This window comes from Microcebus murinus, chromosome 12, assembly GCF_040939455.1.
Source record: "Microcebus murinus isolate Inina chromosome 12, M.murinus_Inina_mat1.0, whole genome shotgun sequence".
In the NCBI taxonomy this organism is placed as follows: Eukaryota; Metazoa; Chordata; class Mammalia; order Primates; family Cheirogaleidae; genus Microcebus; species Microcebus murinus.
This window is the reverse complement of record NC_134115.1, coordinates 9,085,985-9,113,805: the sequence shown is the minus strand read 5'-3', so window position 1 is coordinate 9,113,805 and position 27,821 is coordinate 9,085,985. Positions and strand designations below refer to the sequence as shown.

At 39.6% G+C, this 27,821-nt stretch overlaps 2 protein-coding genes and 1 non-coding gene across 6 annotated transcripts in view; all 3 read left to right on the top strand.

Annotated features, from left to right (window-relative positions):
• NOL8 (nucleolar protein 8) overlaps positions 1 to 21,073 on the top strand; it is a 30,832-nt gene extending 9,759 nt beyond the window's left edge. For 2 of the 3 annotated variants that reach the window (XM_076008498.1, XM_076008500.1), the window contains 11 exons: positions 381 to 2,259; positions 3,561 to 3,677; positions 4,324 to 4,446; positions 4,662 to 4,752; positions 7,948 to 8,086; positions 8,780 to 8,857; positions 14,360 to 14,631; positions 17,211 to 17,337; positions 17,908 to 17,978; positions 19,399 to 19,481; positions 19,973 to 21,073. In XM_076008498.1, coding sequence (XP_075864613.1) covers positions 381 to 2,259; positions 3,561 to 3,677; positions 4,324 to 4,446; positions 4,662 to 4,752; positions 7,948 to 8,086; positions 8,780 to 8,857; positions 14,360 to 14,631; positions 17,211 to 17,337; positions 17,908 to 17,978; positions 19,399 to 19,481; positions 19,973 to 20,023 — 3,031 coding nt within the window. In that variant the 3' untranslated portion in view covers positions 20,024 to 21,073. The remainder of the gene's footprint in view (positions 1 to 380; positions 2,260 to 3,560; positions 3,678 to 4,323; positions 4,447 to 4,661; positions 4,753 to 7,947; positions 8,087 to 8,779; positions 8,858 to 14,359; positions 14,632 to 17,210; positions 17,338 to 17,907; positions 17,979 to 19,398; positions 19,482 to 19,972) is intronic. The other variant, XM_076008499.1, reaches the window with a different exon arrangement.
• Positions 21,074 to 24,144: 3,071 nt separating this feature from the next.
• IARS1 (isoleucyl-tRNA synthetase 1) overlaps positions 24,145 to 27,821 on the top strand; it is a 75,064-nt gene continuing 71,387 nt past the window's right edge. The window contains exon 1 of one of the 2 annotated variants that reach the window (XM_012747148.2): positions 24,145 to 24,275. The gene's annotated coding sequence lies outside the window, so the exon portion shown is untranslated. The remainder of the gene's footprint in view (positions 24,276 to 27,821) is intronic. The other variant, XM_012747146.2, reaches the window with a different exon arrangement.
• Positions 26,488 to 26,619, top strand: LOC142874762 (small nucleolar RNA SNORA84). Its single transcript, XR_012922392.1, has one exon. It is a non-coding gene; the product is annotated as a small nucleolar RNA SNORA84 (small nucleolar RNA).

Genomic DNA, 27,821 nt, shown 5'->3' with positions numbered 1-27,821 from the left:
GTTTGAGAATAAAGGACATGTGTCATCTAACCATGCCCTTTTGAGTTCCCCTGAATCCAGAACTCTGTCTGCTAGGTATACAGTCCTGGGGCTGTATACCTAGAATATAATCTGAACAGGTTCGCTATAATATCTATATATGGTCCAAGTATTTTCTGCCAGCTAATAGTGGTTGTACTTGGTTTTAAGTTGGGAAATATATTTAAAAGCACAATTTCTTAGACCCTGAAAGGTCACCTGGTGAAGTTCTCATTTTGTTTGATAGGAAACTGAAGGTAAGTGAAGATAAATGACTCGCTCAAGATTAAACAGTATTCTTTGTTTCACCAGATTGATAGGTTTTCCTAAAACTAGTTTTGTTCCTTGACTTTGGGTAACATCATAAAATATGATCCATCAAAATACTGCCACAACCTAAAGAAAATAGGGGAGGATTTCCCAAATACCATTCCTATATCTAACCTCACCTGGGAAATAGAAGGAGGCAACGACCCCATGAGTAAAAAACGGCGAGGAGAGTTCTCTGACTTTCATGGCCCATCTAAGAAGATGATAAAAGTGCCAAAGGACAAAGTTTCCACTGGGTCTCTAACCATGAATCCAAGGTCCAGTTGGATGATAGAGAGTCCATACTTAACACAGCAACAAGCTAGACGAAAAAGACCTTGTGATTCCATTACTCCTGATAAATCACCCCCTGAACTTGGCCCTGATACTCAAAAGTTTAATAATGCACTTTTTCAGACATCTGGCTTGGAAACTGCTAGGAAGAGAAATAGCATGTCTGATGATGATATTGATTCTGAAGATGAATTAAAAGCGATGATTGCAAAAGAGGAAAATTTACAGAGAACTACGTGGTCCTCGATAAATGAATCTGAAGATGATCACTTTGAAGTTGTAAGGGATGACTTCAAATCAGATGTTCACAAACTTCATTTAACAGGTTTAGATATCAAAAATAATGTCTCTTGCCTTGTTAGTGATAATGATATTATGGGAAATGACTGTGAATATGATTCAGGAGATACAGATGAAATCATTGCAATGAAAAAAAATATCGGTAAGGTCAAAAACAGTACAGAATTTTCACAAATGGAAAAATCTATCTACAAGGAAACTTCTTTCAAAAATAGAGAAAACTCTGAGCTTTCTGGTCATTGTATTAAAGTACAAAAAAGAAAAAACAATGTAAAGTCATCCCTCAGTCCTGGGGTGAAACCTCTTAATTGTAAATCTCCATCTGACTCCAGTAGCAGTGAAGATGCTGGTTCTACATCAGAATTAGCTGAATCTGAAGAAGACAAGGAGTATAATGCCATCATGAAAAACTGTCTCCATGTGAATCTCACTTTAGCTGATTTGGAGCAGTTGGCTGGCAGTGATCTGAAGATTCAAAATGAAGATACTGAGAGTGATAGCCTAGAATCCACCACCCACTGCAAGTTTGACAGAGTTTCCAAGAGCCCCAAGACTCCTGATAGCTTCCTCAGAGGACGAGAGTGTATTCATCCTGAGGAAATTTTGGCTTCCCTTTTAGAAGGAGAGAACACCTGTGGTAAACAGAAACCAAAGGAAAACAACTTAAAACCAAAATTTCAGGCTTTCAAGGGAATAAGCAGTCTCTATGGAAAGGAGTCAATGAAAAAATCCTTGAAAGGGAGTGTTGCACCTAACAATATAAATGAAGATCAGAATTCCTTGAAACATGAGGATACCAGTAGCATTTCCATGGAAAATGGTTCTCCACATGCTAATGGCTCGAATGAACTGACTCCATGCCAACATGCAGAGAGGGCAAATGACCCAAACCATATTCAGCTTCAAAAAAGACAGTCCACTTTTGAGAGTCCAGATTGCAAGGTGGAGTCCTCCAGCAGTTCAGAAAAGGGAAGTAGGAATCCTATTTCTAGTCTGTTGCCATTAAAAGGTAAGAAATCCTTAAGTTTAAGTGCAAAGACTCACAAGGTAGGCTCTGACAAAGATAGTTGCCATAGTACCACAAAGACAAAAGTTTCAGAGGAAGAAAGGTCTGATTTAAACAGCCTCACATCTTTTAATAAATCGCCAAAGGTCTCTTCCAGGAAGGACACTCAGAAAAGCAAAACTGACTTCTCACTTTCTATTAGTAACTCCTCAGATGTGAGTGCTAAGGATAAGCATGCTGAAGACAACCAGAAGCGTTTGGCAGCCTTGAAGGCAAGGCAAAAAGCAAAAGAAGTGCAGAAGAAGCTGGTGCATAATGCTCTGGCAAATCTGGTGAGTGCATTTTCAATCTGTACATTTAACAAGAACTTTCTCAAAGTGCAACTTTTCCTTCCCCTGAAGGTAGATCTATAAGAGCTGATTGTCTTAGTGTTTACCAGTTTCATGTTTTGTGTCCTTGACTGTTTTCACCCTCTGTAGTATATCTCAAAGGAAGTGAGATTAAACTCTGTTTACTGAAAACATGTTTAATTAATTTTTTTATCTAAAATTTTCTCTATAATTCTGTTTAGAAGCTGTAACTGATATAGTTAAGTAATATATCTAATGTTTCTCAATTTACATATAAATCACTTACTAAATGATAAGTACATCTGTACAGTAAATGCCAGATTTACAGAATGAGGATGGTGGTCCTGCCTCTAAAGTAGTTATTGGCTCATGGTATGGCAGACAGTCACAGTTCAGTTCCATGGGGCAGAAAGAGGGGTATGTCCCTGTGCCCTGGCAGGATGCAGGAGAAGTATCAGGCCTGTCGGGAGCTTCCTCAGCTTGAGCCGAGTAGTGTGAAAAGATAAATAGGAGTTGGTCAGGCACAGGTGAGAGTAGGTAGGGAGAAGAAAGCCATGCCAGGAAAAAGAAACAGTCTGTACAATAGTGAATATTTTCAATTAGTGTGACTGAAAGTTATAGAGTGTCAGGTGGCAAGAAATGAGGCAAAAGCAATAAGTAGGAGTGACTTGTGAAAAAGCTACAGAGGTTAAACTTTATTCTTAAGGCTCTGAAAAGACAGTGAAAAATTTTAAGCAAAGGAATGAAGATTAGTTGTGTCTATTTTGGAACAGGAGTTGGTGAACTACAGTTTGCTGGCCATATAGCCCATGGCCTATTTATGTGTGATCTTCAAGTTAAAAATGGTTTTTGAGTACAGGACAGAGACCATATGTGGCCTGCAAGCCTGAATACTTATCCATTGGCCCCTTACAGAAAAAGTTTGGCGACTTCTGTTTGGGAGAAATCCTTTAGGCCACAATGAAAATAAATTCAATGGATCAAATCAGGAACCAGGGAGAGCCTTTGGGAAGTTGAGACCCAAAACCAAGGCAATGACAAAAGGAATAGATTTAAGAGATACCAAGAAGGCTGAATTGATAGGACTTGGTGATCACTTGATAGGAAGAGAAACAGGAGTCTTAAGTTTCTGTCTGGCAAATAAACAGATGAGGATGGCATTCGCTAGATAAGGAAAAAAGACAGGAAGTAGACCTGGCGGGGGAAGCAGATGATAGCTTTGGACATTGTTCAGTTTGAAGTTTAGTTATCGTAAGATGTAATGCTTTTGATGACTTTCCTAGGATGGTCATCCAGAGGACAAGCCAACACACATCATCTTCGGTTCCGATAGTGAAAGTGAAACAGAGGAGATATTATCCACTCAGGAGCAGAGCCATCCAGGAGAAGAACTGGTGAAAGTAAGAAGTTCAGCTGTCCCTGTGGGCCTTCATCTACTTTTGCAGATCTACTTCCGTCTATTACATACAAAGACCTCCACACAACTGCCAATCTCAACATAAAATCTTCCTGAGAGCCTAGATGAGACCCAGGGCTCCTCAAACTACCACACACTGAGACTACAGGGTCTTGGAGATTTTCTCCCATATGAACCTATACTCTCTACATCATCTGGAAAATGACATCAATATTAGTGAAACACTGCAGAAAGTGTTCTTGGATGTAATAATAACTACCTCCCAAATCCAGGCTATATTGGGAGGCCCTTGGATTAATGATCCTTGAGGCCAGTTAGATATAACTGAAACAGGAGTTAACATCTGACATGCCATCTACTCATCCCTGGTAGATGCATCTGGGTTGTTGGATTTTATTTTATTTTTTAATTTTTTTGAGAGACAGGGTCTTGCTATGTTGCTCAGGCTAGTCTCCAACTCCTGGGTTCAAGCAATTTTCCTGCCTCAGCCTCCCAAAGTGCTAAGATTATAGGTGTGAGCCACTGTGCCCCGCCAGGGTTGTTGGCTTTTAAATGTGAGGGAGAAGATTACCTTATGAAGGACATGTTGATTGGCTCATTTATTAATAAGTGTTTCTGTTTTCTCATAGGAGTCTGTGGATAAAGCATCTGGGAAGCTGTTTGACAGCAGTGATAATGAGGAACCTGATTCTGAAGATGATAGTAATAGATTCAAAATTAAACCTCAGTTTGAGGGCAGAGCTGGACAGAAGGTTAGTGAAGACTGAAAATAATAAACCTTGCAAGATGTCCTTATGTTTTGACTTAGTCCTTAAATATAGGTAAATGCAAGCAGACCTTGATCCACATTTCAATGTTGGGATGTTTATTTGGGGAGCAAGTGCTCTGGGAAGTTGTACTTGGAGAGTCATCTTTAAAAGCAATTTCTTGAGAATATGGCTATCAGTTGTGTATGTTCTTTGTGCAGCTCATGGATTTACAGTCACACTTTGGCACCGATGAGAGATTTCGCATGGACTCCCGATTTCTAGAAAGTGACAGTGAAGAGGAACAGGAAGGTAAATGCTTCATTGTCCAAACAGTCCTGATGTCAGAGCTAGGGGAGCATAAGAAATCATCTAGTGTACCTCCTTTGTTTAACACATGAAGAAATTCTGCACCCCAAGGCATTGAATTGAAGAGTATATAATCAAATATGTAGTTAACTTAATATTTCTTATTTGTTTATACATATTAATTTATTTAGGAAAAGATAATTACTTGAAGCTGCCAGAAAGGTCAGGAATAGATAGCATCCACCAAAATGCCATGAGTGGCATTTTCCTCCACTCATGCATGGTGTGAGAAAAAGGCGAGGTTCCTACCTATAGCCCATGTCAGTCGATCGGCAGATTCTGGTTAAGTCCATGAAAGAGTTACATCACCTGTGGCTTTCTAAAGGGAAAAGTGTTCACCTTCCTCTAGTGTGCCTAATGGGTGCAAAATTTTCTTTTTTAAGTAGTGTATCATTGAATGCTGTTCTACTTGAATTCATCCTTATTTGGGTGTACCTAAGAGTAATGATGCTCTCATAAGCATCCTAATTCTGCTCTTTTTTACTGCCTGTAGCATTTTTCATGGCAGTTCTAAACTTTATCTACAAGACCTTCTACTCTTATCCTTTTCAAAAGCTCTTACCTCCTATGTGTAAGCCTTGAATGACCTCCTTGATTTCCTTGCCCAGCCTCAGAACTTCCGTGTCCTTTTGCCTCTTTTTTCTCTACTTCCTAAGTTATTATAATATAATATAATCTACATCTTGATCCTTACCATTCATGCTTCCTCTTATGCTGTTTATCACTTGCATTTTTATCCTTTCCTTTCCTTCTAGCTCCTTCCTCTTTCTACAGATGTAGTTATGTCTCATGGATCTCAAAAAAGTTATTCCTCTAACCATGCCAGTTTTCAAGTTTCCATTCCTTCTCTTTTTCAGTTCTAAATTTGAAATGAATAATTACATCTAACTCAGTAGCAGTTGGCTTTTTATTGAATATAATCTCTGATTTGATCTCCCAATTCTTTGAGATAAATATTATCAATATTGTACATTTCAGAAAACCAAGGTTCAGAGAGGCTTATATTAAATTCCCTGGGACCTATACCAACTATGTTTCAGAGCTGACACTTGACTTTCTCACTCAAAATTCCATGCTGAAAACAGGAATGAACAGAATCTTGGGAATAGCCTACATTTAGAAACTACATATAGAGGTCATTAACTTCTATCACTTTTGTCTGTCTCCTTACAACTCTTTGGGTATGTGGCCTCAAAGCTATAAACAACTTGTTTTCTATGTGCAGTGGCATTGTCTCCAACAACACCCTCTTCAGCTGACCTATAGCATTTGTCCCTGTTGATCATTCTTTCTTGAAATAATCTCTTCACTTTATTTCTCTTACGTTATAACTTTCTGGTTTTCTTCCTAATTCTTTTTTCTTTTTTTTTTTTTTTTTTTGAGACCTTGTCTCACTCTGTTGCCCTGGCTAGAGTACTGTGTGGCATCAGCCTAGCTCACAGCAACCTCAAACTCCTGAGCTCAAGCAATACTTCTGCCTCAGCCTCCTGAGTAGCTGGGACTACAGGCATGCACCACCATGCCCGGCTAATTTTTTCTATATATTTTTTTTTTAGTTGTCCAGCTAATTTATTTATATTTTTAGTAGAGATGGGTCTCACTCTTGCTCAGGCTGGTCTCGAACTCCTGAGCTCAAATGATCCACCTGCCTTGGCCTCCCAGAGTGCTAGGATTACAGGCATGAGCCACCACGCCTAGCCATCTTCCTAATTCTTGACTCCTAATTCCCCTTTTGCCTCCAAATGTAGCTTCTTCCCAAGGTTCTATGTAAGCGCCTTTGCCTTTAGCTTTCACTTATACTTGAATATTTCCCAAATTTGGGTCTTCTTTGCTCCTGACTGTTCTGCTGAGCTCCTAACTGGTCTTTTTTTCAATGCCTACTAGATTTTCCCCACAGGCTTTCCTGAATTTGTGTTAAAACTCTCCAAAATTGAATATCTCTCTTCTCTCGATAAAGCTCTTCCAGACCCTTTTCTCTGTGTTAGTGGTGCTTCCATTCCTAAGGCAATCAGGCATAGAACCTCTGTCTTTTTTTTTTTCTCTTCTCTTCCCATCTTTTGAGGCACAATTTTTTGTTTATCCAACAAGTAAGTAGCACAGCCAGCCTACATCACCTTGAGCCCTTTCCAGCATTGTTTTCTACTTCTTACTAGGTTAAAATTGAAATTTTTGTTTTTGGAAGTCAAGAATTTTTGAATATTAGCATTTCATATGTTTCAACCTAATGCAACATAAACTTTTGTGTACTCTCTTACTTTAATATATGTATTTGTTTTGTTTTCGACACCTAGCATGCTTTCCTTCCAACTCTGGGAATATGACTTTGTCTTTCCTACTTCATACTTTACCTGATTTATAAAGCATTTTTTAATCCAGTTAAACATAATCTCGACCTCCTTTGAACCCTTAGAAACTTGTCAGGTATCTCTGTAGAAAAGTTAAGTAAGAATTTTAATCTAGTTTCTATTTGTTGGGTATTTATATTCAGTAATAAATTGAAAGAGTCATAAAGGCTTAATGTTCTTTTGTATTTCTATAATCCAACTTAGATGTTTAACTTTGTTCTCTGATATTTGTCTATTTCTAGTAATTGAGCATAGCAGCTTATAGAATTCCATGATGCTATGTGTGTGCAGGGCATATGGCTTTTTTCTGCACTGCTTGTTACTGAATCAAAGACTGGAAGCAACTCTCTACTACTGTTATATTAAGTCAGTAAAATTACCACTTTTCACTTTATTGTTTTTAGATTTAAGTGTAATTTAGATTTTTACATTTTTGAATGTTAAAAAACCTGTCTGTGACCACTTTAGTTTTATAATTATTAGTGTCTTGTATTACATTTGCCAATATTTATTTTAAAAATCTTAGACTTGCCTCTGAAAGCCATTAATTGCAGACTCATTTTTATCATTAGAAATAGAAGTTAGACTTTTTTGCTTCCTGGTCATGCAAACTTTCTGGGTTTGCTGTGGCATGAGGGTCTTGGTATCTAGAGAGGTTAGTGAGATAAGGTTAAACTTTCTTTTTCCTGTCCTAATGAACTTCGTACATGTTTAGGTGCTTGGTAAGTATTTGATGATTGAGATTTCTTAAGCTGTGTTTGTCAAGAGATTACTAATTATCCTTTTCTCTTAGAGGTAAATGAAAAGAAATCTGTTGAAGAAGAAGAGCTTACTGAAGAAAAAAAAAAAGCCTTGAATATTGTGCAAAGTGTTTTGCACATCAACTTAAGAAATTCTATAAGCAAAGGATCAGTACCTGCTAAAAAATTTAAGTATGGTTTATGTTCCTTCCCATTCTACTGTATTTTCCTTTGCCATAAATGCATTCTTAACCTCAGCCTAAAAATTGGCTGTTTTTAACTTCCCAGGGAGAGCAGTTAGCAATATGTATCAATCATATCTTTAAAAATATACTTAACTTTGACCTAGTGATTCACTTCAATAAACTAATCTTAAATCATTTCTGTATTTATATACTTAGATCTCAGTGGCATTTCTTCCATTAGTGAAACAGTTGGAAAACATTTTAAATATTAACTGTAATACCATTAAGCTATATAAATGTAACTATTAAGGAAAATTTCAAACATAACGTAATTTAGAGAGACTAGTATAATGAAACCCTATACACCATTACCCAGCTTCTACAGTCACCAACACGTCACCAGTTTTCTCTATCTTATTTGACACCTGCTTTACCTACTGAAAATATTTTATGCAAATCCCAGATAGTATATCATTTTATCTGTATGTATTTTAATATGTTTAATTTTTAAGGTTAAAAATATTCAGGCAATCTCAAAAGCACGCAATTTAAAATATTATTTCTAATAAGATCTGTTCTTTGATGTTGTTTAGCTTTATCTTGCCAAAAATTAGAATCTTTCCAGTATCAAATTATAATTTGCTATTTATTTTTTGCATTAGTATTCTTTCAACCAACTTGCACTCCTTTTTTTACACAGGGACATCATACGTTATGATCCAACAAGGCATGATCATGCCACTTACGAAAGAAAAAAAAATGATCAGCCAAAAGAAAGGTAATTAAAGCTACTTTTTTAGCAGTAGGATCATATGAATTAATCTCATTTCAGACAATAAGAAAAACTAGGTAGCAACCAATATCCTAACCATTGGTCCCACTGTATATATTTTAAGATTATCAGGGATAGGGGAGGGTAGGAGTTAATTAAGAGGAATTATTGACATGGTGAAGGAAGTCTTACTTTTTTGTTTTGGTATTTTTTTTTTTAGTTGTAATTTGAAACGGGGTCTCCCTATGTTGCCCAGGCTGGTCTTGAACTTGTGGCCTCAAGCTGTCCTCCCACCTCAGCCTCTCAAAGTGCTGACATGAGCCACCACTCCCGGCCAGTTTTACCTTTTGACAAAAGAATCTCATGCACATATATGATATGTGCCCCTACTCTAGTATGATACTATCTGTATTAGTATCTTGTGACTGCCATAACAAATCACCTTAAATTTGATGACTTAAAACCACAAAAATTTATTTCCTTACAGTTCTGGAGACTAGAAATCCAAAGTGAGGGTTATTGGAAGGGCTGTATTCGCTTTGGAGGTTCAGAGAAACAAATCCATTTTGTGCCTCTCTCCCAGCTTCTAGTGACTGCCACCAGTCCTTGGTTTTCCTTCACTTGAGATCATGTCACTCCCAGTTCTGCCTCTGTCTTCACATAACTTCCGCTTTTCTGTTTGTCTTTGTGTCTCTTATAAGGACATTTGTAATAGCATTTAGAGCCCACTTGGATAATCCTGGATGATCTTCCTATCCCAGGGCCCTTAAGTTAATTACTGTGGAAGACCCTTTATCCAAATAAGATAGCCTTCACAGTTTCAGGAATTAGGACATTTACATGGCTTTGGGGGGGGGCAACCATTCAACCCACACACCTAGTCTGGTAGGAGCTTCTATCTCTTATAGAGGTGGAGTCAGTTTGATAAATATAGCAAATATATGGAGAAACCAGTAACTGCTTGGTTTAAATCCTTTATTTTCATACTGTTAATAGCAATTAAAATCACTAAAGGCAATGTGGTATCCTGAATTGGATCCTGAAACAAAAAAAGACATAGTGGAGTAACTGGTGAAATCAGAATAAAGTCTGAGTTTAGTTAGTGATAATATACCAATGTTAATCTTTTAGTTGTGACATTTGTATCATAGTTACATAGGATATTTACATTGGGAAACTCGGTGAAGGTTATTTATGAACTCTACTATTTTTGCAACTTTCTGTAAATCTAAAATTACTCAAAAATTAAAGATTTCTTTTAAAAAGAATCACAGTTTAGACCAAAATAAAAGTAATATTAATAGTCCCCTCGATGTAGAATTTTTGTACATTATTTCAGATAATCCATGTTGAACATGATAAATAGGGAGTATTTCATAAAATACAAATTTTAAAAATTTATAATTAGAGTATTATCTATTGCTGCATAACAAATTACCCAAACTTAGTATCTTAAAACCACAAACATTTATCTCAAAGTTTCTATGGGTTAAGAATTTGGAAGACACTTCACTGGGTGGCTCTGGCGAGGGTCTCTTGTGAGGTTGTAGTCAAATTGTTGCCTGGGATTTCAGTCTCCAAAGGCCGGACTGGGGCTGTATGATCTGCTTTCAGTATGGCTCACTCACATTTCTGTTGATGGGAGGCCACAGTTTTGCACCTCATGGGCCTCTCCATTAGGCTACTTAAGTGCTGTAATACTTGGCAGCTGACTTCCCTTAGAATAAGTGACCCAAAAGAAAGAGAAGAAGGAAGCCACAGTATCTAGTCTTAGAAGTCATGCTCTGACACATCCATCTTATTCAATTTTCTTTTTTGAGACGGAATCTCACTCTGTTGCCCAGGCTAGAGTGCCATGGCATCAGCCTAGCTCACAGCAACCTCAAACTCCTAGACTCAGGCGATCCTTCTGCCTCAGCCTCCCTAGTAGCTGGGACTACAGGCATGCACCACCATGCCCGGCTAATTTTTTCTATATATTTTCAGTTGGCCAATTAATTTCTTTCTATTTTTTTTTAGTAGAGATGGGGTCTCGCTCTTGCTCAGTCTGGTCTTGAACTCCTAACCTTGAGCAATCCGCCCACGTCGGCCTCCCAGAGGATTACAGGCATGAGCCACCACGCCCGCCTTCAATTTTCTTGAAACAAGTCACTTTTAGTGCAATGCACACTTTGATAGGGGTAGTTAAGCTCCACGTCTTGAAGGAAGAAGTATCAAAGTATTTGTGGACATATTTTTAAACCACCATCTGCCTTCTGGCTACAAAAAGGTGTGCTTTCTACCACATGCAGGGTATGCTTACCCACTCTCTGGAATCCTTAGAAGTCTCATCCCATTTCAACATCAACTTGAAATCTAGGATGTTATCTTCCAAATCAGATCTAGGTACAGATGAGGCTTATCTGTTATTCCTTGAGTGCAGTTCTGTTTGATAAGACCTGTGAACTAAAAAGGTAAATTATCTGCCCTTCTGCTAATATACAGTGGTGGAACAGGCATAGATTAACCACTATAGTCACTATTTAATGAGGGAAACAGAGGCACAAAAGGGTCATTTGTCCATAGTAGGTCTGAAATCTAGACAGGCAAATGTTAGAAATTCTTTGATTAGAACTGAAGGCCTAGGAATAATTCTCCCTGACTGTTGACTCTGCCCTCTGGGTCATCCTTTTCTTGATTGGTAGGATGTTTACAGCTGAGTAATTTTCTCAGCCTTTTTGCTTTTTGTTTGTATTAATTTGATAGTCTAAAAGCTTCTTCATTTTAGAATCTTTCTGTACCTATCTGTCCAGCCTGATGGTATTTCTGCTAATATAATTCTCCTAAAATTTTTGTGTGTCATCTTTGAATCTACTCAGAGTTCACTGCATTAGAGAAAAGTCACATAAATCATTTTGAGATAAGTTTTTTTTTTTTTTTTTTTTTTTTTTTTTTTTTTTGAGACGGAGTCTCACTTTGTTGCCTAGGCTAGAGTGAGTGCCGTGGCGTCAGCCTAGCTCACAGCAACCTCAAACTCCTGGGCTCAAGCGATCCTTCTGTCTCAGCCTCCCAAGTAGCTGGGACTACAGGCATGAGCCACCATGCCCGGCTAATTTTTTCTATATATATTAGTTGGCCAATTAGTTTCTTTCTATTTATAGTAGAGACGGGGTCTCGCTCTTGCTCAGGCTGGTTTCGAACTCCCGACCTCGAGCAATCCACCCGCCTCGGCCTCCCAGAGAGCTAGGATTACAGGCGTGAGCCACCGCGCCCGGCCTGAGATAAGTTTTTGGGGTTTTTTTTTTAACCTTAGGCTTCTGCCGAAACTGCTAAGAAGTTTAACTTCTATAGAAGCCCTATTGTTTGAACAATTGAAGATTCCTTAACAAAGAATTTTGTTTTATTTTTAGACCCAGGTCTATAGATTTTTCTGTGAAGGTCCAGATAGCAAATATGTTATACTTTGCAGGCCAGACAGTCTCTGCTGTGATGACTCCACTCTACCTTTATAGCAGAAAAGCAGCCATAGACAATATAGCAATTGAGCAAGGCTGTGTTCTGATAAAACTGTTCATGAACACTGATACTTGTGTTTCATGTAATTTTAGCATGTCATGAACTCATTTTTATTTTCCCCCCGATTATTTCAAAATATATAAAAAAAAGTCTTAACTTGCAGTTCAGACATAAATAGACAGCAGCCTAGACTTGGCCCATGGGCTATAGTTTTCCAACTCCTGCTTTAGACCAAGTTTTTCTAAGAGTGTCATACATTTGATTTTTGCTTAGAAGCCATGTCTTGAATTTCATGTCATGTGCCTTCTGGTGATTAGGAATCTTCAAAACCATGAAGTCTTACCACCTTTTTTAAAATAAAAAATACCTTCGTTTAGTTCATTCTCTTCTCACATTTTACTGTAAGCAGTAAAAAGAAACCAGACATTACATTCAACACTTTCCTGAACATCTTAGCTAGATCATCAAGTTAATTGAGTACATTTTCTATTTTCCATGTGAATATGGATGACAGTGTTGCTAGACTTTTTGCCACTGCATAGCAAGGATCGCCTTTCCTCCAGTTTCCAATAGCAGTTTACCTTACTTTTTCTATAATTCCTTACCTGCAACATCCTCAAAGTCCATGTGCTTTCTACTAACAGTTTTTTCAAGGCCCTTCTGGCTTTTGCTATGATCCTAGTCTCTAAAGTCACATACCACTACTTCTGCCTTATTCTGTTCATTAAAAGAGGTCATAAAGTCCAGTCCATTCTCAAGGGATGGGGCAATTAACTTCTACCTCTTGAAAGAAGAAGTATCAAAGAGGTTTTAGACAAATTTTAAAACCACCACTTGGCAATTCAATGACAATCATTTGGGACTGTCTACCATCGTTTATAGAGCTTTGTTTCATCAGGAACATATCTACCAGAAAACCTGGCTATGTTGGTTTATTTAATGAAGTATTCAAAGTTTCTCTCTTTGAGATGGTCTCTACCATTAAGATGGTTATTTAGGATATCCTGTTCTCTTTTTATTTTACATAATACATTACAGACTGTAGCCTGATCTTAGTGGGATTTTAAGCTGGATTTGGTGGCTGGAGTCTATAATCCCAACTACTCAGGAGGCTGAGGTGAGAGATTGAGGCCAGGGGTTCAAGCCCGGTTTGGGCAACATAGCAAGACCCCATCTCTGAAAACAATTTTAAGAATTAGCTGAGTGTAGTGACATGCCCTTGTAGTCTCAGCTACTCTGGAGACTGAGGTGGGAGGATCACTTGAGCCCAGGAGTTCAAAGCTGCAGTGAACTATGATCACACCAGTACACTCCAGCAGCCTGGGCAACAGAGCAGCTATTTGCAGAGAGTGAGACCCTTCCTATAAAAACCAAAAAACAGGAAAAGGATTTTAATCTTTTATTAGTTAAAAGCTAAAAACTCAGTATCGGAAACTGCCATGTAACCTTTTGTCTAAGAACAGATTTATGATAACATAAAAATTTCGTTTCAAAAGAGACTATACTTAGCACATTTATAATTCATTTCTAAAACTGAATTATAATTGAGTTTATAAAAGGAATAATAATTTCAGTTTATAAGAGGAATGATAATTCCTCTTATACATCAGTTTGGTAAAATTCGCAGAACTTTAGAACTTAAAATGATCTTAAGAGTGATCTGGTTTAACATGTTCATTTTGGATATGAGGAAACTGAGGCCCACTGATACTAAGTGATTACTTATAGCTAATAGTTTAGGTATAATTTTTGAAATGTAGTTCAGAGTATAAGAGATAGGAGGAGAATATGATTCCTGTTTAATGTTTGTAGCTGACTGATTGAGATTTGTGTTTAAAAAAAGCTTATTGGTCAAGATTTTGCTTTTATTAGTAGAGTTTTATATGTGGGACTTCTTGGTTGTTAAAAGAATAGAATTAAAATCATCTAAGGTTTTTTTTTCCTTTCCTGATTTCTGGAAATTTTCCCTAACTTGTTTCTTTGTGATGTACATGTCTGTACATGTCATGGCAGTAAAGCAAAACGAAAGAAGAAAAGGGAGGAAGCTGAGAAAGTACCTGAGGTGTCTAAAGAAATATATTATAAAATTGCTACGGACTTGAAAGAAATATTCCAGACAGCAAAAGATCCCAGTGAAAAGGAAGAAGACACACCGTGGAATGAGGACTGTGGTGGAGAGAAACCTGAAGAAATCCAGGACCCTGCAACTCTGATGAGTGAGGCTGAGCAGCCCACCGGGTTCACGTTCTCCTTTTTTGGTTCAGATTCTAAAGACATAAAGGAAGGTACTTTTCTTTTTCCTCTACTTTTTCATTTTAGGCAGTTTCAATTTAATTGAGTCTGCATTAAGTGTAACAGATTTAACATTAGCTGAATAAAGTATTCTTTCTTCTCCATAGAAAAACAATTTGAGATTCGGTGTTACATGACCATAGACGTGATGTGCCTGAAGCTGTGAAAGAAACTAATTTTGCATTTAAGGGAGCAAACTTCTAGCTAGCTGCCAAATGAAGGGAAGACAGGGAATAATGTACAACATCCCTTTTTCTAAGTAAAAACAGTCATGAAAAAGTATAGTAAGTCATATGTTTAAATAGTTTCATATCTTAAACGCAGTTAGAGATGCCATGACTTATGGAATACTAGTGCTACATATGATACGAGAAAAGAAGAAATAAGTAATCTTCTTGGCTTTATACAAATATGCCATGTCATCGTATATGCGAGTTATTTCAAAGTTTATCCCTGGAAGTTTGCCAGAACCTAGGGAAAAGTATAAATACCAGTACCTATTAATACAATTTTGCATTCTATTTCAGGGGGTTTACCTCTGAAGGCCAACACTTGTTCCCTAGGAAGCTGTTCTTCATGCAGCTTTCTGGGAGTTCACTATAAAAAGCAGGATATAGGGCCGGGCGCGGTGGCTCACGCCTGTAATTCTAGCTCTCTGGGAGGCCGAGGCGGGCGGATTGCTTGAAGTCAGGAGTTCGAAACCAGCCTGAGCAAGAGCGAGACCCCGTCTCTACTATAAATAGAAAGAAATTAATTGGCCAACTAATGTATATACAAAAAATTAGCCGGGCATGGTGGCGCATGCCTGTAGTCCCAGCTACTTGGGAGGCTGAGGCAGGAGGATTGCTTGAGCCAGGAGTTTGAGGTTGCTGTGAGCTAGGCTGACGCCATGGCACTCACTCTAGCCTGGGCAACAAAGTGAGACTCTGTCTAAAAAAAAAAAAAAAAAAAAAGCAGGATATACACCGGGCTCGGTGGCTCACACCTGTAATCCTAGCACTCTGGGAGGCCGAGGCGGGAGGATCACTCGAGGTCAGGAGTTCGAAACCAGCCTGAGCAACAGTGAGACCTCGTCTCTACTATAAATAGAAAGAAATTAAGTGGGCAACTAATATATATAGAAAAAATCAGCTGGGCATGGTGGCACATGCCTGTAGTCCCAGCTACTCAGGATGTTGAGGCAGAAGGATTGCTTGAGCCCTGGAGTTTGACGTTGCTGTGAGCTAGGCTGACCCCAGGCACTCACTCTAGCCTGGGCAACAAAGCGAAATTCTGTCTCAAAAAAAAAAAAAAAAAAAGCAGGATGTACCCATACACACCTAACTACAGTGATTCTACTTTAAAGATGAGCAGTTAAAATAACACATGTATGTAGCAGATAAATATTAAATACCTGTTCTGTGATACTCTAAAAGGAAGTATAACAATCTAGTGGTTTTTCAAAAATTGTTGCAAATGAGACACAATGTATCATGTGCACTGCTTACTTCATTTTCTTGTCTATGTAATAAAACTATTCAGTAGAGTTGGCATGATGTGGATAGTAACTATAATTCTTCTGATTTTTTGGGCCAAGTGTGAGAAGCTGACCTTGAAATGAGTCCTAAAGACAGCAGCAACCTGAAAGATGTTTTATGAGTACTTAGGAAATTTTGGAGACTTGTGAGGTGATTGTCTAGATCCTATAGCAGTAGCTTTTTCAGCAATTCTAGAAAGAGGTTTTGGGAATTGAAATGTAAACGTATGTTCCGTTTCTCTCGTTTATAAATAAGCAAATAAGACACAATATATCATGTGCTTTGCTTACTTCATTTTCTTGTCTGTGTAAACTGTTCAGTAGAGAGGGAAATCTCCTTACACTGTATTGTGTTATATTTTAGGCTTCTTAAGTAAGCACACAGATGCCATGCTTATTTTATCTGTTCTTTTTAAAAATCATATTGTTCATTTATAAATTTAAAAACATTTAGTTTTTATACCTTTTTATTTGTTTGTTTGTTTGTTTTTTGGTTTTTTTTTTTTTTTTTTTTTTTTGAGACAGAGTTTCACTCTGTTGCCCGGGCTAGAGTGCCATGGTGTCAGCCTAGCTCACAGCAACCTCAAACTCCTGTGTTCAAGTGATCCTCCCGCCTCAGCCTCCTGGGTAGCTGGGACTACAAGCATGTGCCACTATGCCCAGCTAATGTTTTCAAGTTTTAGTTGTCCAGCTAATTTCTTTCCATTTTTAGTAGAGACGGGGTCTCGTTCTTGCTCAGACTGGTTTCGAACTCCTGACCTTGAGCAATCCGGCCGCCTCGGCCTCCCAGAGTGCTAGGATTATAGGCATGAGCCACCGCGCCCAGCCTATACCTTTTTATATTACTATAGCCCTTATCAGATCATTGTAGCAATGCCAAAATTACGGTAGTAGCTTCTCTCAATTATTTCAAAATAGATACTACCTATTTTAAACTAATGGTTAATTATATTAGAAATTTAGAAATATGTATGCATGGTAATCAAATGAGTATGTTCAGAAATAATTTATTGTTCAATTATAATCCCATCATCTTGTGTCATTATAATGATATAGAGATCTATAGAGTTGAGACAGTGAAACCTGGGAAGATTACCTGGCAAGAAGACCCTCGTTTCCAAGATAGCAGTTCAGAAGAGGAAGACATTACTGAAGAAACAGATCACAGAAAGCCTATGCCGGAGTAAGCAATTTGTTTCTTTGCAGGTTCATATTTGTAAAATCTGAGTTAGACATGCTTTAGAAGTATTTTAGAAGTGTCTAAGCTTCACTTCACATAACAATTTTCTTAGCTCCTTTAGAAAATTCTCTAGCCTTTTTATCATAGGGAGCTTGTTTCCTTTTCCTTGAGATTTGGGTAGCACTGGGTGGAAGATAGGATGTGCATAGGGAAGGAAGCTTGACAGTGAAGTCGCTAGACTGGAAACCGGATGCTGCAGATGGTGGGGTGCCTTCCCATGGGGAACAGTGGCAAATGGGGTAGCAGTTGTGGGAGAGTATTAACAACCAGTGTAGGGAAGATAGTTTGTACTTAAACAAGTCTTCACTGTCAAAGCTTCAGATAGAAAAATGTTGAATGGAGAGAAGATAGGGTCATTTTTAACTCAGGGCAAGATAAGCAAAACATAAGGCAATATATTTCAAGAATAGTTTATTTTTAATGTAAATATTTCTTCTTAAATATTGAAATTAAACTACCCAATATCTGTCTATTTCTCTCTCCCCCTTCTACCCCTTTTACCTCTTGTTTTAGAGAAGTATCAGTACCTGAGAAAGAGACCACTAGATTTTTCTTTTTCTCTAAGAACGATGAAAGACTTCATGGTAAGTCCATTTTTTCATAAAATGATAATAGAACAGGTAATAGTACAGCTCTTATCATTGTACATTCTGATATAGTAACTCACATTCAGAACTTCTGACTCTTTGTAGTATCATGTGGTTTAGTCCCCTCTGTTGAGACTAATACATGTTAACTTAAAAAGCTCTCAAGGGTTGAAAGCTCCCTACTCACCATGGTCCTTGCTTACTCCTTATCACCAACAAGGGCTTGTTTTATTCCAGGGACTTTCTTAGATGTTAGACATACAAAACCCCTAAGTTTTTAATATTGTAAAAGTCCACATGAAAACTCTGAGGCTGTTGCTGAACTCATTTCTTTTTCCTTTTTTTTTTTTTTTTTTTTTTCTTATTTTGAGACAGGGTGTTGCTTTATTTCCTGGGTGAGAGTGCAGTGGTGTCATTCTAGCTCACACTCCTGGCCTTGAGTGAGCCTCCTGCCTTAGCGTCCCAAGTAACTGGGACTACAAGCTCGTACCACCACATCCAGCTAATTTTTTCTGTTTTTTATAGAGATAGAGTCTTGCTCTTGTTCAGCCCAGTCTCAAACTCTGCCTCAAGTAATCCTCCCACTTAGGCCTCCAAAAGGTTATCAAACTGTTAAGATTACAGGAGTGAGCCACTGTGCCCACCCCACCCCCTCCTTTTTTTTTTTTTTTTTATCATAGCTCACTATAGGATGGAACTCCTGGACTCAAATCATCCTCCTGCCCCAGCCTCCCAAGTTGCTGGGACTATAGCCTCGCACCACCACACCCAGCAATTTTTTTTTTTTTTTTTAGAGATGGGGTTATGCTATGTTGCCCAGGTCTAGAACACCTGGCCTCAAACAATCCTCCTACCTTGACCTCCCAAAGTGCTAGAATTACAGGCTTGAGCCACCACACCCAGCTAAACTCTTCATTTTTTTTTTTATTTTAGCATATTATGGGGGTACAAGTGTTAAAGTTACGTATATTGGTCATGCCCCCCTCCCCCCTCGAGTAAGAGCTTCAAGCATGTCCATCCCCCGAACGTTGCACATCTTACTCATTGTGTTTGTATATACCCATCCCCTCCTCCCCCTGTCCCCACCTGCCTGACACCCGATAAATGTTATTCCTATATGTCCACTTAGGTGTTGATCTGTTAATATCAATTTGCTGGTGAGTACCTGTGGTGCTTTAAACTCTTCATTTCTTAAAGCCTAGCGTGAACAGTAACAAAGTTACGTAATAATAAACGATAGATAAACAATAAAATCCTAGCAATACTACATGTTTCATTTTGCAAAATAACACTTATTTTTGAAAATTGATAGAAATTGAACACAAAATGATCTTATCTAGAATTGGATAATGCCAATGCTAGAATATAGCCCATTTTAATAGTAGTTTGCTGCCTCATCTTTCTTGTTTTGCCCTAGTAGGTTCTGACTTATTCTGGAGAGGAGTGGGAGATAATATTAGCAAGAATTCTTGGGAGGCCAGAACAAACAGCCTACGTACGGTAAGTAACTGTTTCTTCATATTGATTCTTTCCTAAAATAGATATAGTATCATCTTTGTGTTGATATTTCCCTGGTGTAAGAATAAAAGAAATAAGCTATGAAAATTTAGACAGAAAGGATGACAACTGAGAACATGATTTAAATTCTCAGAATTACAGTGCTGGAAGGGAACTTAGAGGTTGTTTGATTCAACCCATGAGTGGTGCAGGTGAGGAAACTGCAGACTAGCTGGAATGAGTGCCTGGTCCTAGAGTCAGACTCATTAAGTAACAGGAAATCATGAGATTTTTAAAGACTGAATTGTTGTTCCCAGTATAAGCAATGCCAAAAGTTTGAATATTCACTGTTCATTTCAAATAAGCATTTCCAAAATGAGTTTCCACTTTACTGACAATGAGAACAGCCTACATTTTACTTTATACTTACTGAACAACTTGAAAACTATTTGTATTTATTGTTAACAAAGGCTTTCAATTATATGATTTTCTAGGATTGTCGGAAGAAACACAAAGATGCCAAAAGAAAAATGAAACCAAAGTAATAAATGTCACCATTGGTGCTGATCCTGAATGTGAACAAGGCTCATGTAAGGAAAGTGACCCAGAAAATAGTTTTAGCTGACAAAGAAGAAATTTGAGTAAAGGAATAGTCAAAATCTGGCTGATGGAATATATTCTGGTTGCCATCTTTTTCTGTGGAATGCCTCTGTATTTCTTCCTAAGTAATTACTTCAAAAAATTAAACTGAACTTTTTAAAAATGAAGCACCAAGAGTCCCCCAGAATACTTCTTATATATAATCTCTTTGCCCTCCATCCTCAATAACTAATGAACAACTTCTGATACAAGGATAGCATGAAGCCTTTTTTAATAAATTGGTCAAAGCACTTATGTTTTCCAAGTTAGGCTTCATGTAAATTATAGGCTAGTTGGAATAGTTCTGATTGTGTCAAATATACCTTACCTCCACTCTGTAATTGTATAAAAGGATGAATTACAAGTCAATATTGAGTTCTTCTACACTTCGTCCTGATGAATAGCTAACTGAAATGCAGGACATTTCAGACCAATATCATATGAGAGTTCTGTGAGGACCAGGAAAAGAAGTCAAATACAGAGTTGTCCTGTCCTTGGCCTCTAGGAATTAAGGAGCAACATAATGGACACAGGTCCAGGAATCCCAAAATTCTAGTTAGACTGGAGGTTTTTGGAAAATACCTAGTATCTAAAAGATAGGTAGTTATAATTAGGAGTCAGGACACTGAGTCCAGATAGAAAACAGATTTAATATTTCATTAAATAAATCAACCTTGCTGGGATGCAACACAGGTGTATCTTCTATCAAAATGGACTCTATATGAAGTAGTGTTACATTGACAGTTCCAGGGACTATCATTGAACCATGATGTATCTAAAATTACCTTAGTATTTACTGATTTACATCTTGCTTGAATATAAACTCTGAGCGTTAGGATCGCATCTGGTTTGTTAACCATCATGTCCCCACTGCCTAGAACTGTGCCTAGCACATAATGAGTGCTCTATATGTTGTTATTTTTTTTTTAATAAATAGAGTCCAAGGAACTAAGTAACTTAAAGAGTTATTCTAATTCCTGTGTTTCTAAGACTTTAGACTTCAATGAGAATGGGAACAACTACTCAGCAGGATAAATAATTCAAATATTCCACCTTCTCTTGATGTAGATCACATTTATACCTTTTTAACTATTGCTGCATGGTAAGCCATCCCTGTAACAATCATTTATTTTGCCATTTTGTCAGGACTCTCTCGGGACTGCTCAACTCTGCACCAGGTAGTGTCATTGGGATAGTTAGTTCTTGGAGAGCTAAAGAATCTACTTCTAAGGTGGCGTGCTCACTCAGTGCTTGTCCATCAGCTTCCTTAAAGCATGGCAGCTTGGTTCTAGGGACACCTGTTCCCACAGGCAGAAAGTAAATGCTGCCAGTCTTTTAAGGCCTGGACCAGAAACAGTCTCAGAATCACTTCCACTGTATTCTACAGATCAAAACAGACACAGAACCCTCTCTAACTCAAAGGAAGGGGACACAGAACCTCACTTCTCAGTGAGAGGAGTGTCAGAAAATTTGTAGCCATAATTTAAGTCCAGTCTGGCATACACTCCATCTCCAAAGTAGACAAATAAGTGACATCAGGTGGCCTTGCCCACCCCAATTCCTGCTACCTAGATAAAGAAAGCCATGTTCGACAATTGTATGTTTCCTCTGATATTTATCTCCATATTTATACCTAAGATACTTATGCTCTGATTTCTTGGTTTCTCAGTTTCAGATATGACCTGTTCTCTTCCTTCTGTGAAAAATGGTGATTTACTTCTTTAATCCAACTAATATATTTTACCACAGTTAACTTTTTGCTGAAATTTTAAATGATCAGACTTGTCAGTCTACCTATCTCACCTGTACCTTTTTTCCCTAGACACATTTGTCCAGGAACCCTCTGTCCTGCTCTAATCTGGGCTCTCTGGACAGATGATAGCAATGAACTGAACAACCACATGTGTTAACTCACACCTGTAGTCCTAGTTACTCAGGAAGCTGAGGCAGGAAGATTGCTTGAGCCCAAAAGTTCAAGGCTGAGGCCGGGCGCTGTGGCTCACGCCTGTAATCCTAGCTCTTGGGAGGCCGAGGCGGGCGGATTGCTCAAGGTCAGGAGTTCAAAACCAGCCTGAGCAAGAGCGAGACCCCCGTCTCTACTATAAACAGAAAGAAATTAATTGGCCAACTGATATATATATATAAAAAAATTAGCCGGGCATAGTGGCACATGCCTGTAGTCCCAGCTACTCGGGAGGCTGAGGCAGAAGGATCACTCGAGCCCAGGAGTTTGAGGTTGCTGTGAGCTAGGCTGACCGCCACGGCACTCACTCTAGCCTGGACAACAAAGTGAGACTCTGTCTCAAAAAAAAAAAAAAAAAAAAAAAAAAGTTCAAGGCTGCAGTGAACCATGATGATGCCACTGCAGTCCAGCCTGAGCAACAAAGCAAGACCATGTCTCTAAAGGATACCAAAAAAAAAAAAAGGAAGAAAGAAACTGAACAAAGTGGCAACTTGAGAAATAGTAAAGTTATAGAAGCATTAAGAGTTACCACTTTGATGGAGGACATTTAGGGCCTAGACCATAAATAATGTTGAATACATGCTAAACAGACTATCAACACATTCTTTTTTTTTCTTTTTGCGACAGAGTCTCACTCTGCTGCCCAGGCTAGAGTGCCATGGTGTCAGCCTAGCTCACAGCAACCTCAAACTCCTGGGCTCAAGGGATCCTCTTGCCTCAGCCTCCCCCCAAGTAGCTGGGACTATAGACACTGTGCCCAGCTGATTTTTTCTCTTTTTAGTTTTTTGGCTAATTTCTTTCTATTTATAGTAGAGACGGGTCTTGCTCTTATCCAGGCTGGTCTCCAACTGCTGAGCTCAAATGATCCTGGCCCGCCTTGGCCTCCCAGAGTGCTAGGATTACAGGTGCGAGTCACCACACCCGGCCTATAAACACATTCTTAAACTTAGGAAATGCTTTCTATCTGTTCTAGGCCAGATCAATTGTTTTCTGTCCTTCTAAAGGATAAAATAGGCAGTTACAGAACTATTCTCAATTTGTCAAGGCCTAAAATTTCCTTCAGAGGCTCTGGTGCCAACGCCTGAGGTCTACTGCCCTTTGCATGGCTCCAGACTTCCTTTTTATTATTCACCAGATCTGGAAAGTACCAGGCAGACATATAGCAATGATAGTAAGTAAATACGCAGGCTGGGTGCTATGGCTTACACCTGTAATCCCACCACTGTGAGAGGCCAAGGCAGGAAGATCACTTGAGGCCAAGAGTTCCATACCAGCCTGCGCAACATAGCCAAGACCCCATCTCTAAAATAAATTATTTAAAAATTAACTGGGTGTGTTGGCCTGTGCCTATAGTCCTAGCCACTTGGGAGGCTGAGTAAAGAGGATTGCATGAGCCCAGGAGTTCAAGGTTAAGGTGGAGCCATGATTGCATCACTGCATTCCATCCTGGGCAACAGAGTGAGACCTTGTCTCTAAAAAAATAAAATAAAATTTTAAAAATGTTGTTTTTCATTACAGGAAACAAAATACAATAAAAAATTTAAAACTTGGTTGACAGGTCTACCCTTCCCTTTTGTTGTATCACTCCATATGGCCATTTACTACAGGAGCAGCCTTGGGATTAGCTGCCCACGGCCCCACAGTATAATTCAGTAAGCTGCTGCTCAGAAAGTTTCTGTTTGGTGATACCAATTTTAGGTATCATTGACACGTGGTGAAATGAACAGATCCTAAGTGTCCAGTTAGATAAACACTGACAAACATAAGATGAAGAATGTAGGCTGCGCCGCTCCCCAGGCCCCCAGGGCGCCGCTTTCCAGTCCGCCCCCACCCACCCAGACGTCCCCCATGGCGATTTAAGATCTCAGTCTGCCAGAGGGTATCAGATCCCAGCAGCAGAGAAACCCAGCCCCACCTCCTGGTCCGTGCTGTGGGTTATTGGTTTCCAGCACGCATGCGGCTCACCCTCGGGGCTGGTGGGCGTGGCCGGGAACCCGTGAAGCCAATCAGCGCTCGGCTTGTTTGCGTGTGTTAGGTGGCGCTCTCTGATTGGTTGGTGCAGAGCGGGTGCTTCCCTTTTGCCCCGCACTGTCAGGTGGTTGCATCACCTTGGCACGCCGGCCTGCAGCTTACACGCCGGTTTTCCCCGATGCTTGCAGATTCGCGGGACTTCCCAGGTACTTCGGGCCTCTTAGGTACGCCTTTCCTACCTCTGGGTTCTGCCCGCGGGGTCCTTGAGGTGCGCCGCATCCTGCCTGCAGAGGCGAGAGTTGGCGCACGCGTTACAACCCTGAGACAGTAGCGCACGATTTAAAATATTGAAAAAAATTTTTAAACATGTTTCTTCAGGGCTTGCCATGCATTAGTTGCGTGTATATTTCCAAGGGGGACGATTGGGAGGCGGTCTAAGGTGGCGCTACAGAACTCAGAACTGGGTATGAATTTTGGCCAGACTCCTGGGGCCGATGACTACAATCCTCGGAAGTTCTTCTGGCACACACTGGGAACAGGGTAGTTCTTGAACCATTGTATGGTTATGAGAATTCAGGGTGATAGAGCACACTGGAGAAGTTCAGAAGGTGGGCGAGATTACTGCGAAGCCTAGGTATTCATAAGAACAAATCAAGGCATGGTTCCCAGTGTCTAAGCCCGGTTCTCCTGAACTGGCATTAATTGCTGGGGACGTCGGGTCAGAAGGGTGTAAGCGCGGCGTTCCGGTCCTGAGCTCACTTGGAAACTGATAATGCAGGAACCAAGCGCAGGGCTTGCTAGCAGCACAGGAGGGAGACAGCTTTTCGTGGGATTTGGAGGTGAGACAAGGAGGCGGCTTGTCAGAAGCTGCCATTGGGCTTTGGGCCTTGAAGATGAGTAGGAATTGGGGGTAAGAGGAAGAGAGGCCTACAGGATTTGAAAGTACTATTGGTTCAGGAGATGAGAAGTCGCTGTCACTGCAGCTTAGGATATATGTGAAGGGTAAATGCGAGATGGCTGTTAGTTTCCAGCCTTATGAGTTTATGGTTGCCTTTTTGAATGAGGTTGTGTTTGAAATGAATAAAAACCTTTTGAAAATGATATATTGCACATAATATGAATCAGTATAACTGACTTTTTTCTTTTTCAGTAGATACAGGTAATTTTTTGGTTATTTGCCTGTAGAAACAATGCTTCAGTGAATATCTTAGTACACATATTTTGCACATTTGCATGAGTATGTCTGTGGAGTATATGTTAATAGGATGTAACTAAATTGAGGAAAGGCTTGAGATGGACCCACCCTGAGGTTAAATTTGATTTCATATAACAGTCTATGAAGGCCGGGCGCGGTGGCTCACGCCTGTAATCCTAGCTCTCTGGGAGGCCGAGGCGGGCGGATTGCTTGAGGTCAGGAGTTCGAAACCAGCCTGAGCAAGAGCGAAACCCCGTCTCTACTATAAAATAGAAAGAAATTAATTGGCCAACTAATATATATACAAAAAATTAGCCGGGCATGGTGGCGAATGCCTGTAGTCCCAGCTACTCGGGAGGCTGAGGCAGGAGGATCGCTTGAGCCAGGAGTTTGAGGTTGCTGTGAGCTAGGCTGACGCCATGGCACTCACTCTAGCCTGGGCAACAAAGCGAGACTCTGTCTCAAAAAAAAAAAAAAAAAACAGTCTATGAAGACCTGGGAATGAAAAGGGGAGAACAGAGAAATAGACTTAGAGGTAGGATCCACGTGTCTTGATGGTTAATTGGATATATATATATTATCTGGGTAATATCAAGGATGACTCAGAAACATCATGCTTAGGTAATAGGAAGAATATTGGAACCACTAATACATTAGAGTTAAAAGGGGAAGCAGGCCGGATGTGGTGGCTCACGCCTGTAATCCTAGCACTCTGGGAGGCCAAGGTGGGAGGATCGCTGAAGATCAGGAGTCTAAGACCAGCCTGAGCAAGAGTGAGACCCCGTCTCTACTAAAAATAGAAAGAAATTAGCTGCACAACTAAACATACATAGAAAAAATTAGCCGGGCATGGTGGTGCATGCCTGTAGTCCCAGCTACTCAGGAGGCTGAGGCAGTAGGATCTCTTGAGCTCAGGAGATTGAGGTTTCTGAGGTTTCAGCTAGCCTGATGCAAGGACACTCTAGCCCAGGCAACAGAGCAACACTCTGTCTCAAAAGGAGGGGGGGACAATTATGGTCAGAATTATAATGAAATTTTAAACAAGATGTGGTTTCAGTGTGCTTTTCTAAAATATATTGCGAGAAACACAAGTGAAGGTTAAGGAAAGTCATCTGGAAATTGCTAAACGGGAAGTTGAGCGTAAGGGAGACTGAAGGAGTTGTGGAATAGGGAAGAGTGGAGGGCCTGGAAGAGGGAAGCAGAAGAGGTAACATCTCTGTGCACAGCCTGGCACACTCCCTGCCCTGTGGTTGCTGGATGCTGTTGTGCAGGTACAGCTATCCAGTGGATACAATGGGCTATAGTATTCCTGTGATTTATGCATGGGGCTGTTTATTCTCAGCAGCTGCCATAGCCCGGTCACTGGTACATGGTTCTTCCTGAAGTAGTCAATGCGGTTGTACTGGGTTTTTGTGCTTGGCATAATACTTAAGTGATTCTTAATCTGTAGTGGAGTAGATACTTCCTAGAAAATTCAGTGAATGTTATGAGCCCTCTTCTTAGGAAGCTTAAATCTTATTTTCTCAAAAAAGAAAAAAGGTTCAGATAGATATCCCTGAATAATTGTCAGAACAGTGCAAAAGTGGTGATGCTCGAACTTTCTTGTGAAAGCTAATCTCCTAAGGATATTGTTAACATCCAGTTTCTGACTCCTAGATCTGAGGTAGGGTTGGTTGGTGAGTCTGCATCTCTTATAAACTCCCATAGATAGACATGGGCCATCCCATCGTAGGCCTTGGAGAAGAGATTAGACGTGACAAATGAATGTGTTGGTATCTGAAGGTCTATTAATCTTCTGATACAATCTCCTAAATTTCAGTTGACCTCTAATTACATAGCCAATGAACTTTAATAAATCCAAAAAATGTACAGATGCACACTTATTTCTGTTGTTGAAAGGCTGGAGGTTGTAATGAGAATTGAAGATCTAAAACACCTTACAAATCCTGTTTAATACCATTTAACAGTACATTCTGATCAGAAATAGGTGTTCCAGTTATTTAAGCAGCCCAACTGTTCTTTTTCTTTTTTTTTTTTGAGACAGAGTCTCACTTTGTTGCCCAGGCTAGAGTGAGTGCCATGGAGGCAGCTTAGCTCACAGCAACTTCAAACTCCTGGGCTCAAGCAATCCTGCTGCCTCAGTCTCCCAAGTAACTGGGACTACAGGCATGTGCCACCATGCCCAGCTAATTTTTTCTATATATATTAGTTGGCCAATTAATTTCTTTCTATTTATAGTAGAGATGGGGTCTCGCTTTTGCTCAGGCTGGTTTTGAACTCCCGATCTCGAGCAATCCGCCCGCCTCGGCCTCCCAGAGAGCTAGGATTACAGGCGTGAGCCACCGCGCCCAGCCCAGCCCAACTGTTCTTGCCCTTTTTATTTGTATACTCAAAGGGAGGCCAGCAAAGTGGCTCATGCCAATTATCCCAACAATTTTGGAGGCTGAGCTCAGGAGTTATGATTATGCCACAGCACTCCAGCCTGGGTGGTAGAGTGAGACCCCAACTCTAAACAAAATAAAACTCAGAGGCATTCTTGCATCTGAAAAGTTAATGAATAAAAGAAAGACAATGC